The 21,212-nt window shown below is 39.0% G+C and overlaps 2 protein-coding genes across 3 annotated transcripts; both read right to left on the minus strand.

Moving 5' to 3' along the window:
- Positions 1 to 1,052: 1,052 nt before the first annotated feature.
- tmem200b (transmembrane protein 200B) lies at positions 1,053 to 6,150 on the minus strand. The gene is made up of 2 exons (XM_044139185.1): positions 5,827 to 6,150; positions 1,053 to 3,006 (listed from the first exon to the last, which is right to left on the minus strand). The coding sequence occupies exon 2, from the start codon at positions 2,968 to 2,970 to the stop codon at positions 1,702 to 1,704; it is 1,269 nt and encodes a 422-aa protein (XP_043995120.1). The 5' UTR covers positions 2,971 to 3,006; positions 5,827 to 6,150; the 3' UTR covers positions 1,053 to 1,701.
- Positions 6,151 to 10,657: 4,507 nt separating this feature from the next.
- Positions 10,658 to 20,132, minus strand: LOC122843989 (tRNA selenocysteine 1-associated protein 1-like). Of its 2 annotated transcripts, none has more exons than XM_044139187.1 (9): positions 19,949 to 20,132; positions 15,790 to 15,887; positions 15,613 to 15,712; positions 15,474 to 15,523; positions 15,252 to 15,383; positions 13,721 to 13,837; positions 13,406 to 13,613; positions 13,283 to 13,319; positions 10,658 to 11,110 (listed from the first exon to the last, which is right to left on the minus strand). In XM_044139187.1, the coding sequence occupies exons 1-9, from the start codon at positions 19,970 to 19,972 to the stop codon at positions 10,950 to 10,952; spliced, it is 927 nt and encodes a 308-aa protein (XP_043995122.1). In that variant the 5' UTR covers positions 19,973 to 20,132; the 3' UTR covers positions 10,658 to 10,949. The 2 variants fall into 2 exon arrangements, with proteins under 2 accessions (XP_043995122.1, XP_043995121.1); XM_044139186.1 differs by having other exon boundaries at positions 15,613 to 15,727; positions 19,949 to 20,094.
- Between the last annotated feature and the right edge of the window lie 1,080 nt (positions 20,133 to 21,212).

A 21,212-nucleotide genomic window follows, 5' to 3' on the forward strand; every position in this document is an offset into this window, starting at 1 on the left:
AAAAAACAGGGAGCACGACTTATTGGTTGATGCAGGAAGTTGACAACTTAAATAGACTTCACAAATTGGTGAGGTATGTTTGACATGGAATTGACTGATTTTGTGTTAATTAGCAGCACAGGTTGCATTGCTGGCTTCAACCAGTTAGCAAACATTCCGTCATGCATTGAAGTGAATGCGATTTTAACATATTCACTTGTGGAAGATACTAACTTTTCTTTATTATTCATTATTATTGTGGATGTCATGGGGCAGAAAAAAATAAACACAGTCTTGCTGTCGGTTCAGTCCAGGAAGTGCCACAGGTTCTACATAGATAAAGGTGTGTAGAATGGCTGTGATGCCTGGGAGATTGGTGGAACTCTTATCCACATGATCCCAATACATGGACATACGGCGGATTGGGCGTGCTGAGGCATGAAAGACTCATTCCATCGATTCAGTTGCAGCGAATGTATTGGATGCCAGGTGACCTGAATATTGGACGCATACCCTAACGATGCACGGTGTGTCGCAATCTGACTGAGAGAGTTTGTGGGTCAAGGCCAGTGGTGATCCTGGTGGTGTGCCTGTGATGGGCAAAGGGGAAACCAACCCAGGTGATGCAGGAAGTTCGCCAGCCTACCCCGACTGGCGATGTGGTGAAAGCGTGGCTTTGGTGGCCCTAGAGGTCCAGGATGTCATTAATGGTTAGATTCAGTTATGAAAAATAATAAAAACAGAGTTGACACTTGCTCAAAACTTAGTCTTAAATTAAGTGTAAAATACTGAAGCACCAACATGCCTGAAGAAGCCAAGTCTTCTTTATGGTATAGACATGTCAGCTTATCATCCATCAACATCAAGAAGATGCTTTTCTTAGATCCCACCTTTTCCTGGATGTGTTGAAAATGATAAGTTTCACAAAGTGCAAGTTACAAGGAAACTATATTATGAGTGCATACTTAGAGGAGTAGCTCAAAGTTAAGTCAAAACATTGATGTCACAAGCTATTAGTACAGCATGCCATGTGAACTGGCAATAAGGGAGGACAAAAAGACACAACAATGGAATCAGAACTGATAGAAATATTTGCCAAACAAGAAAATAAGATCCAAGTTGTAGAAAAAGTTACAATTATTTTTGGACAAACAGCAGAACAACATTTCATTGACATTTAGTTTGCATATGTGGTCTGTTGTAACATGCATTGCATTTGTCATTAGAGACATAAGAAAAGATCTCCCATTTTATTTAGTAGTTCCATTTTTTGAGAGCTGTCAGCACTTTATGGCCTCATAAGCCCTGATAAATTGGTTCAGAAATGTTTATAGAGAAGTAACTCTACTGTGTGTCATTACTACCAGTGCACAATCTTTGTATGGGAGACAAGCCCATTCATTTGGCAAGAAATGGTAGTTTCTTGTTTTACTGCCAAACCAAACTGAAAAGGCAAGCAATATCTCCACTTTTCTTCAGCAGGCAGTTTGTGATGCTCCTCTTCTTTAAAAATGTAAAGCTTCAGCTACTTCTATCTAAATTAAAAAGTCATAGTTGCTCTTCAACACTGTACCCACAACAAAGCAATTTTTGAAAATTCTGCTGGTAAATAATTTAGTCTATATTGTATGACATCATTTATCTAAACCCAAATAATTTAAGACTAAAAATAGAAAAATATTTTATTTTATTATTTTTCAAGTGTTTTTAATCCAACACCTGTCACTGGAATGGCCCAGAGCCAAAACCCTTATCCCAGTAGGAACACTGATGCTCCAACTGGTTCAGGAGTTTGTCCACAGAGTCCTCTTTGTTCTCCAGTTTCAGGTACCGTCTCCCGTTTCCCAGTTCTAGTCGAGGCCAGCTTCCACCGGTTTGGTCCTCTTCTGCATCTGTCGTCTCTACGGGGATCCTCACACAACCCTGGGAACTTATTTCTTTTTTATTGATTTGGAGCTGATTTGTCTGAATGTTCTTCATGCGTGGGAAGTGTTCCTTCTCGAAGTGCAGTCCAATTTGGGTTTTGTAAGGCTTAGTCCTGTAGCTCATACTCTGACAACGCCTGTGTTGGGCAGCTGGAAAATCCACTTCTTCCAGCTTAAGGTTGGACATGGAGCTAGCAGACACAAGGCAGAAATTAAGCTTGAGGAGTGGGGCAGTCTGTAAACTGAAACAGTGTTTGCTCCACAGTTCTTCCCCTGTCTGCGAATTACCATCTACCTGGCAGTGATCACGTGACTTACACAAGGTTGAAGGGGGAGAGGGTACAGGCTCTGACTCTTTGTGATGAGTCAGAGCTTCTGTCTGCAGGTCTGTTTGCTGGTAGATGCCTTCCACATTGCCCTCCTCCGGATGCGAATCCCTGATGTAGGTGGTCTGCAGCAGGGGCTCAGAGCATGCCAGCTGCTGCAGACACATGATATTGAGATGAGCAGCAGGCAGACTGCTTACCCACTGATAGTGTTTGGTCATAGAGTTGGCTACTGCCAAGTCTCTGAGGCCTGCAGAGGGCACAGCTGCTGATACAGAGCAGATAACATTGCGCATCTGAGCTAGCAGCATCTGAGTCTCTCTATCTCTATTTTCATATAGGACAGTGTTTGCACATATCAGGATGAATAGTCCAACTCCCATGATTACTGGCCCCAGGAGCTTCATGCGGTCACCATGGAGGAGACTGACTGGAGAGAACAGCCCCTTGGTACCCAGGCTCCAACTGGATGGCTGTGGATCCGAAATGCTTTCTGGTTCTGTATCTTCTATTATGGATGACCTTGAAAACCGATAGGGCCAGTAACCAGCTACAGCCAGAGCAGTGCCAACAGCTACCACAATAACCCCCAGAACCAGGAATGCTCCAGGCATAGAACGGATGCGAAGCTTGCCTTGAATCATCCTGTCCTTCTTCATTCTGCCTCGTAGACAGAAACGCGGATTCCGTCTGCAGGGAGGAGATGGTGGTCTAAAACCTCGACACATCTCAGTCTTCATGGCACAGTTTGGTTCTGCTTAAACTCTGCCAGAAACCTGTGAGAAAAGTACATTTGAAGAATAAATGAAGCTATCACCTAATCTACCTGGCAGAACATAAAAATTAATTATAATAGAATTTATCTGAGTGTCTTTTCCAAACACAACTCTGGTGATAAGGATGCGAAATTGGATGAAAATATACACAGTATAGAAACATTTGATCATAATAATTAGGCTTACACCCTGTTCCAAATTATTTTGCAAGTGATATTTTCTCAGATTTTCTTAAATGTTCAATACAAATGATGGCCAGTATAATTTTCAAGTCATGAACTATTACATTATAAATCAAATTTTACTGAACAAAGCTCCCCATGAGAACAGTATTTTTTCAAAAAGAAACAACTCAATAGGTTCCAAATTATTTTGCACAGCAGATTTTCTAAACATTTTATGAATTATAAAGAACTGCAAATGGTCGTTCTTTGAATGTGCACCATTAAGTGGTCACATGTACTAAAATCCAAAACTATTTCAATCAAAAACATCTTAACAGACAGAGTTCCATGTTAACATAGGACTCTCTCTTTGATATCAGCGAATTCTTGATCCATTGAACTTGTGAGTTTGTTGAAAGTTTCTGCTGAAATTTCTCTGCAGGATGTCAGAATACCTTCCCAGAGCTGTTTTGATATGAACTGCATTCCACCCTCAGACCTTCCGCTTGAGGAAACGCCAAAGGTTCTCAATAGGGTTGAGGTCAGAGGAGGATGGTGACCACACCATGAGTTTCTCCCCTTTATACCCCTAACAGCCAATGACACTGTGGTATTCCTTGCAGCATGACATGGTGGATTGTCATGCATGAAGATTATTTTGCTACAGAAGGTACAGCTCTTCTTCATGAACCAGAAACATCTCTGGTTTCTGGTTCAAAATGCTATTTTCAGAAACATCACTTTTTTACAGATTTATCTTACTGCATAAAATGTATGATTTATAAATTGTTTTATGCTAGGAAAAGCAACATATATCACAAACTAATATAGGAATCCAGGAATATTTAGTGAAATGTATTGATTGATTTATTATAACCTATTATTAGAGTTCTTGCCAGAAAACTGAACAGATGAAGCTCATATTGGCGAGTTGTATCCAGGATCTTAATTTTTGTGTATGATCTGTATCTCCTGGTAATAGGTGCAGGTCAGAACATCAATAGACATTTGTAAATTTGGTAGATATTTGGTTTAAAAGTGATGGTTTCCTCTACATTTAGAATTCATTTTAGATAGTATTTGAAGTCTAAATAAACTTGGGTCATTTGAATTGCAAAATTTCATTTCTCTTTGGGAAAATATTTTTGATATGAACTGAATCTGGAGAAGCTGATAATATGCTTAACTGTTCTCCTATAAACAGATCATTTACTTTCAGATATGATTTTTTACCAAAACTATTACAGCATCTGAATGATATTTATGGACATGCTTTCAATCAGTTGGAGAAGGAAAAATATTTTCTGCAGTATATTTTGTTGAAGTGGAAAAAAAATTCATCAGTATGCTTTATATATTAATGCTAGAATTTTATCTCTTATAACCTTACTTGGGTAATGTAAACAGAAAAATAGCTCTGAAAAATGAGTTGAAAATTGGACTAGGTTCATACTATTAATCTTGTCAAAATGGAACAGCAGAAAAAGAGAAGAAACACTAAATGTTACACTTGGTTAGCCCATTTGATTGACCTTTACTTTTTAAACCGACATTAAAAATTTTGTAATATCCGCTTTTTACCTTTTACTTAGTTTTTAGATTAAATAAAACTTCCCCCTTCTCCATCTTTTTTTCTGCTATAGTTAATTTGTTTTAAAAGCTTTTTCCCATCTCACAACCTCAGGGACTTCCTTGTCGATCTTGAACTTGAGGTCACTAATTATTTTCAGGATGGTTTGTCAGTGGTAAGGAATAAAACATAATGGAAAAATGTCAAAATGTCATGCATTTACCAGTCCATTCATGGTTTCTTAAAAGCATAAATGGATTGAACACATACTTTTGTGGAGTATATAATGCCTTTGATTGTGTTGTTTGAGAAGTTAATCTAATCTTAGGTTTAAGTGATTTTTACATCATCACACTATGAGACTAAGGATATGTTTTAATTGCACTAATTGGTTCTCATCTACATTGATTATCAAAATCTGATTTTGACACTGCATGCCAATTTTCACTTAAAATGATTAAGGATGCATTCTGAGGTGCAACATTTTTTCAGAAGTATAACTTACTTAGGAAAAAATGTGTACAAAACATTGCATATTTTTTTTATAGTTCCATGACATTTAGATGCCCTTAGATTCTGACTGTAACATAAACATGTCTGTTGCAGCAGCGTTAATAAGATGATATATTTCACATCATACTGTTTATCTGAGCAGACAACTTTATACTATAAAGAATTGTCATGGGTGCTGAGCGCACTTGACAGTAACACGTCAAGAACACTTGAAAGCAGTGTCCAGACACTTTGACCCCCATTGAGCAGAATTGAGTGTGGCTTTATTTATTGTCTTCCCACTATGTGAGGCTGCTAATTAAAAGCCAGCTCGCTCCAAAGAAGCCACAAGTTGTGTTACATGACGGCAATAAATGTTTATGGAGAGCCCATTGTCTAACCTTGTTGGGTGGGATACGTCAATAAAACGTAATAATACTTATATATTTAGTTGTGTGCAATGCAAAAGCCTCATAAGCTTGCCTGAACGCCAGAGACGGCGATGCCGTAGGAACTAGCTTACTGCATAAAGTCCATAATGAAAAAATAGTCTACAGTTTCTTATTTGAAAGGACAAAATCGTTTTGTGTTTACCTTAGCGTTGACCAATCTTAGACTGTCGTACCGCGACGTGCAGTGCTAGGGTATCTCCTCGTGTTAGAGACCGAGCAGAATTTGACAGTCTGTCCGGGTTTGCACCATTCCCATACTTCTGCCTCCAGCAGCTCAATGATCACACCGACAATTCGGCATAATCCTCGGCAAGCGAGTTGATCTGACTGCAGTTCTTACTCTACTTGCTGATAAAAGAGGAATCTCTCTTCCTGAAATTATGATCGATTCAATTAGCAGCCGGACACTTGAGAAAACTTGGGTGCCCCTCTCCGATCTAAACTGACTGATAGCTTGTGGAATCCATCTAAATCAGGGGTCTCAGACTCGCGGCCCGCGGGCCAACTGCGGCCCTCGGGACGATAGTTTGTGGCCCCCACCTTAATATGAAAGTTTAATGTTAGTGTGGCCCGCGAGCAGTGATGTCAGTAACGCGTTAATTTGTAATGCGTTACTGACGTCAGACCACTTTTTTCAGTAACGAGTAATCTAATCCAGTAGTCAGACTACAGTTACTTATCAAAATCATTTTTGCGTTACTATCTTCTTTTGTTATTTAATCGTATTTCCTCTACTCGTCTTGTCGAGTGACCGACGTCTCTATGCGACAGAAATGTAAACAATGGAGGGAGATGCGCATTTTGTTGGTGGAAAAACTGACTATTTTGAGATTCTGCCGCCAAGTCCGATTATTATAAGCGGCTTTGGGCTTCATTTTTTAAAGTCGCTTGCCGATTTAATGAGTGGCGGGTTGCGCTTTTTGGGCTCGTTTTTGAACGTGAAGTTGCTCATTTGGGCTTGGAAATAAGCAGAGACTCATAATAAATCCCAGAATTTGTCCGTTATTAAGGTAGTTTTAGTCAGTCTCTCCTGTTCATCATTTCTCAGATGATCCGTCCGCTGTGTCTTTGTTAATGTCAAGTTAATGTATTACCACTGAATGACGTCGAGCCTAGCCCAGAAAACTACAAACATCGAGACCAATTTAAACAGCGCAATATAACGTGAAAACAGCCACGAATGAACGTGTCCGTAGTTTCCAATAATTATAATGGCAACTTAATTCTAATTATTAATACTAAGATAAGTGTCGCAAATCTGTGCAGCCATCTGAGCTGTGAGCTGCAGGAGGAGCTCTGTGCGCAGTGACACCAAATGCAGGGCCGTAACACAGAACCTGGAGGCTGGGGGGGAGGGAAGGGGGGGGGGCTTTAAAATCCTTCTTAGAGTTTTCCAGACAACAGTGGACCACACAAACTACTCACGTTTTTTATTTTTCTACAATCTCCTCTTCAGTTCAACCTTATCAGTGGAGACACATTGTTGATGTTACCATTATAAAATAGCTTACAAAAAAGTATTGGCAAAGCTCAATGTGATTTTCACAGGAGGCGGAGTGTTGTCAGCACCTGCTGAAAGTAACTAAAAAGTTACTTTTAGTGTAACTTAGTTACTTTCCAAATCAAGTAGTCAGTAATCTAACTAAGTTACTTTTTCAAGGAGTAATCAGTAGTTTGATTAAAGTTACTTTTTCAAAGTAACTATGCCAACACTGCCTGCGAGTTTGATATGATTGGCACTTTTCAGTGTTGTGTGCGGAGCTGAACTAACTTACCAATCACAGTGCTTCAAATGGAGCTCATTGACCCGCAGTGCCTCTCTGAACTCAAAGCCAAGTTCAGGGAGGTGAGTGGAAAAGCAGACAAGCTTGGGCAATTTTGAGAGAATTGCCACCCAGCTTCCTGAGCTTTCCCAAATGTTCAAGCGGACCATGTGTTTTTGGGAGCACATACTTGTCAGCTCTTCTCTACCTTGAACTTCAATAAGTCCAAGTACAGGTCCAGACTTACTGACGAGCATCTTCAAGCTCTACTTAGGGTCTCAACTGCCTCCTCCCTTAAGCCAAATGTGGCTCGGCTATGCGAGAGGAAGCGCTGCCAGACCTCTAGCAGTAAGAAGTAGGCAGAAGAAACAGTTTATAAACTGTTATATTCATAACAGTTTATGTTCAATGTTCCATTCATGTTCAGAAAGTTAAAGGTTAAAGAACTGTTAATACAGCCATTTGAATCTGAATTATAATAATTACATTTATCTAGTCTTCTATAGCTGCTGTGTTATTATTATATTTTATTTATTTATTACTGATTAATTTTTTTCTTATGAATTGTTAATTTATTTATTTTTTCATCTTATTTTGTGTTTAAAAAATAAAAATAAAGACATTTGATAACATTGGAATGTTTTTGTAAGAGCTTTTCTTGTGGAAAACCCGATGCGGCCCAGCCTCACCCAGACTCTACCTCCATCGGCCCCCAGGGAAATTGAGTTTGAGACCCCTGATCTAAATCAATGGCGATACATAAAGCCCAGGCTGAAGTCATTCCAACTGTTGCCCGTATTCCAAAACATCCTCATCAGTGTGAGAGTGAAGAAGGACAAAGCACCGTGTCTGCCAACTCGTTGTGCCCCACAGAGAGCTGCCCCTCCCGCTCTACTGAGTGCCTGCGGCCGTTGCCTGCATGATCCAGCAGTCAACTGAACAACATTCCTGATTCTGTGCACATTTTCGAAATAGGGTTTGCAGCATAACTCTCATTCAAAATGCAGCAAGCATTCTTAAAGCAGAACCTATCAGAACTGCTCTGCATTGTCACCCAAAAATGATTGATAAAGACTAAATGTGTTGAGAATTATAAGAAACAAATGAGAGACATAATTTATAAACTTGTGAAAAAAATGGGAATACATCGTCTAGCCAATAAGAAAATATTTTGGGTGAATACATCAAGAATTAAATTAATTAGTTAATGGTTAGGTATCAATTGTTCAGGACAGTGATAATCCTATTCAAATTAAACAAAATACGTTGAAATCAAACGAAAATTAAATGTAATAACTCAGCATGAATTTAGCATTTTTATGCAACAGGGTCTCATCTTCTGTAGTTGATTACTTAGCCATTACTTCCTCATTAACATAAGAAAATGTCTGGCAAAGACAGTACTTTTAAATTTATTCAGGTGGAAGCAAAATCTTTACTTTATAGTGTACTGATCTCATTTCATTAACTTATAAAATTCCAAAACCCAGCTGCTTTCAGTGTTGCTTACATTTCTAATAATGTGGCCAGTAACAAAGTACATCTGAATACTAAAGTATATTTTCTGGCAAATTTATTGATGTTGTGTTTTTATTGTTGATTCTATGTTGCATTGTATTTTGTGTTTGATTTGATGTAAAGCACTTTGAAATGCCTTGCTGCTGAAATGTGCTATACAAATAAAGTTTGATTGATTGATTAAGTATCTTTATTTCAGTGGGTTTTCCCCCCTTTTTGGAGAACTTACAACTTTCACCCTAATACATTTCAAAGACAAATGTTCTACTTTCGACTTCGCTACATTTCCTGTAAGCTTGTGGTTACTTGTTCCTTTTGGCTGCAGTCCGCTGTTGATTGTTTTCTTTACTAAAGTAGAACTGACCACATGCTACACTCCTCAGTCACAAGAAGCCTTTCTTAGAAACAAGTGGTATCCACAAATTCCCTACACATTAGCTCAGGACTTCAGGAAGATAAGTCAACATTAGGTACCATGTGAACCACGTGTCAAGCAAGGATGGGGATATGTCAGTCCCCAAAAAGGCATTATAAAAAGGGTGCCATCTGAAAATGTTGTTGTGGCCTTGAAAGAAATTTTGTCCTAGGGACATAATGAACAATAAGTTTTAATATAAACCTATTGCATCATTCTGTATACTTATTGCTAGGGAATCCTGGGATAAATGGGATTGATTTTGTAGAACAGTGTTTTACAGAAAGTCATGAACAATGCTATTTGCTTCCACCTAGTGGTAGAGGACAAGTGTTGCATAGTTCAAGTCTGAAGGGTTTAATATTTAAGGGTTTTATATGTTACATATGCTTTTAAATTCTTTCTTTTCACATGTAGCTGATTTATTTATGGTCTATATAAAGTAGAACTGATTTGGTCTGAATTCCTGGTTACTGTAGCTCCACAACCACAGCGCATTTACATCTGTTCTGACAGGAGGTTTTAGAGCAACTCATTTTTGTTGTTCTGTTTGTTTGTTTTTATTATTATTATTATTATTTTAATGTGAATGAGACATTTCATGCCAAGCTCCCTCCAGGTCGCGCAGTGTTCCCCTTCACCTCATTTGGCTATTTTTGTACTTTGAACTTGGACTACATCGCTGCAAGGGGAAAGTTATGAAGGGTTACCTGGACAGATTACCTGGAAGTCATAACCTTGTTTAGGAATCATAAAGAAAATGTTATAGGCAATAGAAAAAAAATGAACAGACTGGAAAAAAATATATACCCCCCCAAAATATAAAGATATGTGCAGGATCAGCATAGAATAAATGTTTTGTTTGGTTGGGTTTTTTTGGGGGGGTTTTTTTGTTGCATTTCTAGACACTTAAATGAACAAAAAAAAAAACTGCATTCAAGGACTAAAAAAGTTAATTTGGTCAATGAACTTCAAGGGTTTTGTTTCATACATTCTGGACCAAGGCAAGCCGTTAAAAAACTCAATTTTGTTGAGCTTGTACTTCTATCTTTTGTCTCTTCTGTTCAAAGGACATTCTCCCAGAAGCTGGCAGGTAAATTTGTATTGCTTACAAGGGAAAAATGAAACCTGGCAAAGAAAATGTGTGTGTGTGAGTGAGTGTGTGTGTGTGATGTTCTAGAAGAAAGTGTTTTAACATAAAAATGTACCAATATATTCCTTGTTCCTCTTGTTGCTCTAAAAATAACTTGGAATAACTTTTACATTTTCAGCAAATGTTTCAGTTCTGTAATTTATTGCATTAATATTGGTGACATACTATAGCAAATGTATGTTCACAATTCACAAACTCAATTCCCAACATGTAATCATTCTTTTGCTCAGACTTTATACCTATTGTTTAGCCTCCTGAATGTGTTCAATAAAATGCAGAGATGGTGACTGGTGAGATTAAGCTAATCTACTGAACTTTGGAGATTTCGCTCAACTCAGACCTTTTATGAATAAAAATCTATTTGTTTCCTCAGTGTTCTAGAAAATAAAACAAAAAGGAATTGAAAACAATGTCTTTTAGATAGAAATGGGGTCAGGCAGGTTTGAAACAATATAGTCTTGTTCTGCAGAGAACTCTGGAGGCTGCCAGTGGCAGTCAATGATGGCATCGTACAGTTCTTCACTGAGGTCAATAAAGCTTCTGTTAGTCTCCACTACGTCCACCACCAGGCTGGGATCTACAACACAAGCAACAAAGACCTGTGTTACAAACTGAACAGCCACCTCCCACTTCAGTTTTTATTACAAGTTAATGCATGTGACTAATATTAAAAGTTTAACGCATTAATATTGTATAGCGCAGAATAATCATATTAGATATTATTCTTTCTCCTGTGGGATAAAGGATAATTACCCAGTTAAAATTATCCTTTTGTACTTGTACTCCGTGCAACAATGCAAAGACAAATATTTGCTTAGTGACAAATTTCACTTAAAAACCCCCCCAACAAAACAGCAGTTAAGAGCGAGCATCCCCATATACAGAGGACACCTCCATGCAGCCATCCCAGCAAAGAATTTCATCCTCAGTTTCTTTGCAGCGTATCTTTTTCCTTTTTGCCAAATAAGGTCCACTTATGCCAAAACAGTTCTTAAAAAGAGAAAAACAAATTGATGGATGATTGGTTAAAACTAAGGCAGTATGTAGCCTAACTATTATCCTTCCATCAAATTACAACGATATTATAGTTAACATTTCTACAATACATTTAAACATGATGATCAATCACAGGATTGATGTATTAGTAATTTGGTTACATTTTTTAATTGATTGACAGCACTAGTTTTTATACAAAGCACTCAAAGTTATGAGAAGCAGCCATTTCTATTATTTCCTCAATATTAACCATATTGTCTTTTTTTTTATTTTTATGTAGAACAATACAGGAGCCAGAAAGAAGTTATCTCTTGCTGTTTTGCGGCAGCAACAATATTGTTTTGATATTCTTCTTGTGCCGTCATTAACATTTCTAAATCCACTGGCGAGAAGTATACACTGAGGGAGGATGCCAGTCAGACCTGGCAGGCCCAAATGTATTGTGAGGGTCTGTGGGGAACATCTGGCAGAGTCCCCTGTGAGACGGAGCTTTAACTCCCATCTCCAGAAGAGATGGGAGATATTCAGGGGTCCTAAAGAGGAGGGTCCGTTGGATAGTCGGATCTCGGATTCAGGAAGAGCAGTGTGGTTTTTGTCCTGGTTGTGAAACACTGGACCAGCTCTATACCTTCAGCTGGGTGTTGGGAGTTCACCAAACCAGTTTAGATGTCCTTTGTGGACTTGGAGAAGGTGTTCAACCATGTCCCGTGGGGAATCCTGTATGGGGTACTCCAAGAGTATGGGGTGCTCTTGGAGATCTGTGCTGTTAGGTCCCTACATGACCGGTGTCAAGAGTCTGGTTGGCACTGCCAGCATCAGGCTTGTTTTCAGTGAAAGTTGGACTCTGCCAAGGCTGCCCTTTGTCACCGATTCTGTTCATCGCTTTTGCGAACAGAATTTCAAAGTGCAGCCAACGTGTTGAGGGGATCCATTTTGGTGGCCTTAGGATTGCATCTCTGTTTTTTGCAGATCATGTGGCTTCATCGGGTCGCTGGAATTGATCACAGCTGAATGTGAAGTGGCCGGGATGAGGATCAGTGCCTCCAAGTCCAAGGTTATGGTCTTGAGCTGGTAAAGGACCCGGTCATCTCCGGGTCAGTGATGATGTCCTGCCCCAAGTGGAGGAATTCAAGTATCTCAGGATCTTGTTCGCAAATGAGGAAAGAATGGAGCGGGAGATTGACAGGCAGATTGATGCACGTCAGCAGTGAAGCGGGCGCTGCACTGGTCTGTCATGGTGAAGAAAGAGGCGAGTCAAAAAGCAAAGCTCTTTATTTACTGGTTGATGGACATTACTACTCTCATCTACGGAGGCCATGGATACAAGCGGCCAAAATGGGTTTTCTCCTTAGGGTGGCTGGGCTCTCCCTTAGAAATAGGGTGAGAAGCTCAGTCATGCAGGAGGGACTCAGAGAAAAGCCGCTGCTCTTTCACATCAAGAGGAACTAGTTGAGATGGCTCGGGCATCCTAACTAGACCCAGGACACGCTGGAGGGACTATGATTCTCAGCTGGTCTGGGAACGCCTTGAGATTCCCCAGAGGAGCTGGAACAAGTGGGTGGGGAGAGGGAAGTCTGGGCCTCCCTACTTGGGGTGCTATGCCTGCGACCCAACTCCGGATAAGTGGAAGAAGATGGATGAGAGAAGTATACACTTTTAGCCATGGTGAATTGTGTTGTCTGCCTTCCAATGATGAGGGGTTCTTGTGCTCACTCTTAACTCAGTCAAAACACTCTACAATACAAACACTTACCTTCAACTGCTTCTTCCTCTGGAACTGCTTCACTTTCCTGAAGCAAAAAAGGAGCAGAAAACATCAGAATGACTGCTGTCTATAAACAGTTGCTGTACAAGTTGCTTAGCACAGAGAGCTCACCTGTACTTGGGCATACTGTGAGTAATCATACTGAGGATAAGTGTAACCATACATTCCTGCAGTCTGATCATACCCCCATGAGGAGTAATACCCTGGATACGCTTGCTGCTGGTACTGGTCATACTGGTCGTAGCCATATCTGTATCCTGAGCTGGACTGCCATGACTGTTTGCTTTCTGACTGCTGTTGCTGCAGCTTGTTTCTTAAGCTGGGAGAGGGGGGGAAAAGGGCACACTGCTGAATTTCTCAGAAGGGCATTGATTCTACTCACATATTCATCTGCACACTGATGTGGCTCATTTGGAAATGACTCACTTATTAGCAGCCAGGCTTAGCCTCAGAGGTTTGCCCCCGAGTCCCACAGCACCCTGACACTCATCCAATGCCCGCTTCTGAAGCCGCTCATCTGGGAACTGAACAAAGCCACAGCCCCTGAAGTGAAATATAAGGGCAGAGTTCAGAATGTTATGAGGAAGGCACAGAGTTTACATGTTTCTTAATCAATCAATCAATTAAATTTTATTTGTATAGCACATTTCAGCAGCAAGGCATTTCAAAGTGCTTTACATCAAATCAAACACAAAAACACAATGCAACATAGAATCAACATTAAAAACAAAACATTAAGTCAGATTCCATCAATAAACTTGCAATTGATTACGTTTCAAATACAACTCTAAACTCTAAATTAACAACAAACATTTGCATGAGTCCTGACAAGAACCAATCAATCCTATACAATATGCTGAGCATGAGTATAATGAAGATTTTAGAGCAGTAACCTCAGACTGCACTCCTCAAGGGCCAGATGCCTTCCTTGGCCTACACTTGAATTAAATGGCTAAACTGCCTCACAAGGATGCAGTCAAGCTCTACGGAGCTTTACTAATGAGCTAATGTCAGAGCCAGTTGTGCTGAAGCAGAGACATCTAAAGGTTGTTGGACACTGGCCCTTGGCCCTTGGGGCCTGGAGTTTGTGACAATTTTTCTAGAGCAACCTGCGACACATTGCTCTGCCTCTCAATTATCAACTAGTCTCAGCTTCACTGATTTCTTTCCTTCCTATTCATACAGCACCATTTCACAACAAATATCTCACAGTAATGACACAAAAAACAAACAAAAAACAATAAGATATTTTTAAAGGGCTATCCATACAGGAGGTTACATCTCATTGTTAACTAGATTGCAAACATGTGGAGACAGCAGAAACTAAATTGCAAGGTCCCTGCAGCTGATGTTTGATTTGAATTGACACAACATAAAAACAGAATTAACTGAATTAACCTTTGAGAAAGAGATACCATCTATGGGTAAATAAAATATACATTCATCTACCGGCAGCTTCTTCAGTAGCTTTGTGTAGTTGGAATATATTATCATCTAACTTGCAGCACAGAAAAGAGGAAGCCCCAAGTCTTTCAGCAAATGAAGATAAATCATTATTTGCTCTACAGAGACTAACTTCCTCTAGGTGGAGATGCTACAGAGGGTGATTGGGTTCTCACTGTGAAAATGATCCTTTGAGTCTCAAAGTGAAAAACAAAGATTAATTAGTGGGTTTTCTTCAAATTGGACAACAGCTGCAACACTGTTCTGCACTGCATGTACATGTCAGCATTCATGAAAAACACAGTGACAAAAACCAAACCTGAAAATGTTACTTAAAGAATAATTCTATGGTCTTAAACCATTTCTGATTTATCTATTTAGGTTTTGAGACACAGAAGGCAGTATTTTCTCACAAACTTTGCAAAAAATAAGTGCAGTTTTGTAAAAATGAGTAGTAAGATGGATTGGCAGCAACATTTTTTGCACATAAATCAGTTCTGTGCCTCAGTCATACTTAGAGTTCCCCATGCTGTCAAGGACCACTTTCCCACCACGGCAGGACGGGTAACGGTTATAAAAGAACTCATAAAGCATCCCATCATCCACCTCTGGAGTCAGGTCTCCCACAAATAGAGAAAACATCTGACTGAAGGAGAGAAAAGGCAGCAAGACATCAGAAAGCATCCTCTGAGACTGATTCAATCTTTAAGTTTTTTGATACTTTAAATGGACTCACCCAGCCTCCTGTTTCCCAAATGTGGCTCTGTTCAACTTAAATCTTGTAGGCTACATCAAAGACATATAGCTACATTTTCAAAAGGATCTTCATCAAACAACACACAAAGGAAAATGTGTTCAGGAAAAACTTTTAATACCGGACTGGCTCCAGGCATGGATTTCCCATTTACTTTGCGCAGACATCTTTCAGCAGTGGCCTCATCCGACATCTCTACAAAACAGTAACCCAAAGCCCCCCTGGGAGATGGAGAACTGTTAAACGTGAAAATGAAAGCACTGCAAATGCTCTAGCTGGCTGTGGGCTCAACACTTACCCGGTCATCTTGTTCCGAATGATTCGCACATTCACCACCTGTTCCCCCATTGTGGAAAAGGCTCTGGTGATGAACTTCTCATCCATGTAAGTCTCAAGCTGAAGTGAAAAAAACCCAACAACAAATAAAACAGAAATGGATTCCAGAAATTAATGATTTAGTTTGCTGAGCACCATGTTCAAGTTCTGGTCTTTCACCACAACTTTCCATTTGGTCAGTTAAAAGAAGAGCTGGAACATACATTAATAATATTTATTGTTTGTGATAGGCATGCAGTCAATATCACTAGATATTGATCATGTGATCTGGTAGAATATTCTATATTAAGATATATGAAATAATCACTGAACATGCATTTATCTTCAGTCGTATTGATTATTGTAACAGCGTCTTCACAGGTCTGTCCAACAAATCAATCAAACAGCTGCAGCTGATCCAGAATGCTGCTGCTCGTGTTCTCACTAAAACTAGGAAGATAGAGCACATCATCCAGTTCTAAAGTCCCTCCACCGGCTCTGCAGCTCAGAGAATAGACTTTAAAATACTGTTAGTTTATAAATCACTGAGCGGCTTAGCACCACAATACATCAAAGATCTGCTGTTGTTGTACCAACCTTCTAGTAGGTTGCTGGCATCAACTAACTCACCCACTCTTTGGTTAACTAGCAACAACCTGTTGAGTAACTTGTGCAACGGCAGTTTGCCACCGTGCCTCATGACTGCTAAATAAACAAACAACAACAACAAACATGCTAGTGAAAACTGGATAAAACAGGGAAAGTTATGCCACCAGTTTGGCAGTATTTAAAATATTTAAAACAACAAAAAAATTAATTATTGATAGATAATTATCAACTGACTAATACAAAGAACTTATATTCTAATACGGTTTTCAGCTATATTGTCCAGCCCTAGTTAGAGGTAAATGAAACTGGTTCCAGTGTTTCTTACACATTCTGTACACTTATTAATGGGTTTACAGAAAAGACAAAAATGTAGAATAAAAAGTCGTAGTTGATTCCATTATAACAAAAATATTGAATTCTTCCAGTCTTAAGGGACAATTAGAAAGTTGTTTCACTTTTGGTGTAATATGTGGTATTATTATTTAACAACTGAACATTCTTTTCTTGTCAAAATCTAAAATTCTCCATTTTTACAAAAGATGTATTTTAAGTCTTGTCTTCCTTTTGTATACATATTAAAATAAAGATGTAGGAATTGTTCTGCAATTTACTTCTCAAACAAATCCTTTCAAAAATATAACAACACTACATATACTAGAAACAAATGAAGAATAACATATAAAAGTAATTCAAACATGGGTGAAAAGAAGTTCAACAAATATTTTTGGACCTATTTTGCAATTCCATCACAAGCAGAGTGGTGAAAACAGTTACCTAACACACACAGACACACAAAATAAAGAAAGCAAAAACAAAAGGATGCGAAAGCCTCACTAGAATGTAAAAAATACATTTCCTCAGTTTTTGTCTAATAAAAATGGAACGCAGTGTTCTGTGTGCCGAAGCGAACAAAATGCATATATGGGGTAATTTCATTCTCACTTAAAAAAATAAATAAAACATGGTTGGATCAGCAGATTAACTCCAAACAGATTTGATTAGTTTAAAGGTGATGGAGGTGTGTAGACAATCACACATATTTAAGCAGCTGCATAAAGGTGACTTGTGGAGCGCTTTGGCTCTGATGGAGAATATCACCAAGGGAAGGATTTAGAGGGAGCCTTTTATCATCTTGATCTGCTGGGAAATGTTGATGATGGTTTATTAGTGTTTAGATTAATCCAGACTGATTATCCTGGGGCTCTGAGCAGAATTTATAGAAGGAGCCGTGCGGTTCCGGTCCAGCTGCAGTCATCCTTCAGTGGAGCCACCAGCTTTGTGAATGCGCCTTTCTGGACAGAAATCATCTTTATTCTGTAAATGTACAACTTATGCACATGATTCAACTATTTATAATAAATGCCCATTTTACCCTCTAAAAGAACTCTCTGTCTTTAAACTCCAGCTGAACACTCTGCTGTTCAAACAGGCATTTGCACTCTCTCTTTTTTTTCTTATTATTTGGATTTTTTTTGTTTCTTTAAAATGTCTTATTTTTGTGAGGTTACCTGCTCCCTGAAAGCACCTTTTAAATAATAATAATAATAATAACTATTATTATTATAAATACTTGTACTGCTACAAACAAGGACGTTGCCATGATTATTGCTTCACGTGGAGGCAGACTTCCGGGTATTTAGACTAATTTACACATGTTTTTATGGAGGCGACAGGGCGGACCAGCAGCTGCGCTCAATATCCCGCAAACTTTGATGTATTAAGGAAAGGAGCGCGGCCACTGCGAGCGTACGGCTTTATACATCAGATTTTTTTTGTGCTCCGCACTTTTCTAAATTTTTCCGTACCCAAAGTTTTAGTGTGAAAACCGCGCACTCTTTTATGCATGAGGCTCCAGATGCTTCGGATTTGTCCTTGAGTGTTGATTTATGCGACGCAGCCAGGTATGCGGTGTTTTTTAATTTGTTTTAGATTGATTTGATGAGAGTGTTTTTATAAGCATTTAGTAATTTTTGTATTTTGTTTTTACATTTCTATCACTGCTTCCTCTTGTCCTTTAGAGTTTGATTTTCTTTGGATTGTTTATCTCCCCCTTAATATTAAGCGGACTAACAATTTTCCATTTATTTTGTTTGTATACAACAAACAAAATAAATGTTTGCTGGTATTTCTCCGTCTCGTCTTCGGGTCACTTCCCTGTCGCTTTAATCTTAAATGTCTGAGACCTGATCCTGTTTGGAGTGTGATCTTGTGATAGGTTTTATGTTAATTACAAATATAAATACTTAGAACTCTAAGATATTGTGTGTGCTTTTAAGTGATGTTCGCAGCAGAGAGCGTGCCAATTTGGGGAGCAGTAGGAGATTGTAACTGAAAACACATCTCTGTCTGTTCTCCTCGCGAGTACAAAGAATCTAACTCTCTTGTCTTTCCTGTGTTGTTTAATTTGTCTTTAATAGGTGTTTAAACCTGACATCTTGGGTTTGGATTGCATAAAATCTTTCTGCAGTGAACAGTGGTTTATGCGGGTTTGACCTCCTGAAGTGGTGTTTGAATTTGGGTCGAATGTTATCGGATTGACAACGAATGGATGAAGATAATGGGAAATCCCTTTATTTATGTAACAATAAATATGGTTAATTATTAACTTTATTCTTGTTGTTTATTACCCTTCGGTAACATTATTATTTATCTCTTTTTGGACACATATACACCATAAGGTATGTGATTTCAATTCCATTAAATATTTACTTATATGGAAATAAACACCGCTTGTTTCCTCTCTATCCACAACCTGATTTTCTTAGCGACGCGTATTGAGAGTACAGTGTCGCTGGATACGTTCAGAAACAGTGTGGTTGCATTACAGGATCTGACCCAAAAACACACACGAGGCTACAATTATTCTTAACAGGCAACTCACGCAACAGGTACTTGAAAGCCAATTCTAATATTTTCTGATTAATGCTGGTTACAAAAAGCAGAAACTATCCACTTAGGTGTACGTTGCAATTCATGAGTATAAATACATTTATTCTGATGAACCTGAAAGCGAATGGGATTGTATTGCTCACTGATTTGGTTATGGTCAAATGCGTTGTTTTCGAAGCGCCCTGAATGCTGTTATGTAGAAAGAATAGTTTCGAAACTATTTTTACGTGTGATATTACAAACATATGCCTCAACGATTTAAAACAGAGTTTTGGAAAGAGTTTCGATACACACGCAGTTTTTTTTTTCAAAAGGCACTGACGTAGCCACCTACAATTTAGAAACATCTGAGGTGCGCAGAGGTTTCAGCCAGTGAATTTCGCCACCAGTTAATCCATAACACCGGATGTGAACTATCTATAAAGAACAAACTTTAAACAGCGCTTTATATGGAAATAAACAGACAGTTTCCTCTCTAACCACAAGTGAAACAAGTGTGGGAGATATTCAATAGCGAAGTAGTTCAAGTTACCGCTAGTAAAATTATGCTAAGTTTCTATTGTCCGCACGGAACTCAAGCTGTGATAACTGCTAGATGCTACTGTTGTTTACACGGAAACAAAATAGAGCAGCTGTAAACTCACGTTCCCCATCCATAACGTGCTCATGATGCAATCCGCAGGAATTTCCCTCAGAACAAAGATTCTCAACTGGAATGCACACTGACGCTGAAATATAGACACTGCTAACACACAGCTCCACTCATACAAGACTTCTTCTTCTCGGCCTTTATTGGTTTAAAAAAAAAAAAAAAAAAAAGTTTGGTATGCCTTACCGCCACCTACTGGTATGAAATATCACTGAAAACGTCTTACGTTATACATGTATTATTGTACATGTATTATTATATATAAAAACCTTCTCACCCACCGCGCGTGGTCTTCTCTCTTTCTTCCTCTGAGCTCGGGTCCTCTACCAGGGGCCTGGGAGCTTGAGGGTTCAGTGCAGTATCTTGGCTGTGCCTAGGACTGCACATTTCTGGACTGAAATGTCTGATGTTGTTCCTGGGATCTGTTGTAGCCACTGCCCCAGTTTGGGGGTGACTGCCCCAAGGGCCCCGAGGGCCCCGATGACCACAGGCACCACTGTGGTCTTCACCTTCCGGGCCCTCTCCAGTTCCTCCCTTAGGCGCTGGTATTTCTCCAGTTTCTCATGCTCCTTTTTCCTGACGTTGCAGTCACTTGGTATTGCTACATCCACCACAACGGCTTTCCTCTGTTGTTTATCCACTACGACAATGTCCGGTTGGTTCGCCCTTACCATCTTATCTGTCTGGAACTGGAAGTCCCACAGGATCTTAGCTCGGGCATTCTCCACCACCTTTGGGGGTATTTCCCACTTTGATCTCGGGGGTTCCAGTCCATATTCTGCACAGATGTTTCTGTACACTATGCCTGCCACTTGGTTATGTCGTTCCATGTACTCTTTCCCTGCCAGTATCTTGCAACCTGCTGTTATGTGCTGGACTGTCTCAAGGGCCTCCTGGCACAACCTACACCTTGGGTCTCGTCTGGTGTGGTAGATCTGGGCCTCAATTGCTCTGTATATATATATATATAACTATATAGCTATATATATAACTATATATATAACTATATATATATATATATATATATATAACTATATAACTATATATATAACTATATATATATATATATATATATAACTATATAGCTATATATATAACTATATATATAACTATATATATAGCGCTGTATACATATATATGTATATATATATATAGCTATATATATATGCCCCCTTTAAGCAAAAAAATAGGGACATTAATAATAATGCACTGTAAAAATATATTTTTAAATACAATATATTTGTTCAAATGTGAAAGAA

Source organism: Gambusia affinis, linkage group LG14 (genome assembly GCF_019740435.1).
Source record: "Gambusia affinis linkage group LG14, SWU_Gaff_1.0, whole genome shotgun sequence".
Classification (NCBI taxonomy): Eukaryota; Metazoa; Chordata; class Actinopteri; order Cyprinodontiformes; family Poeciliidae; genus Gambusia; species Gambusia affinis.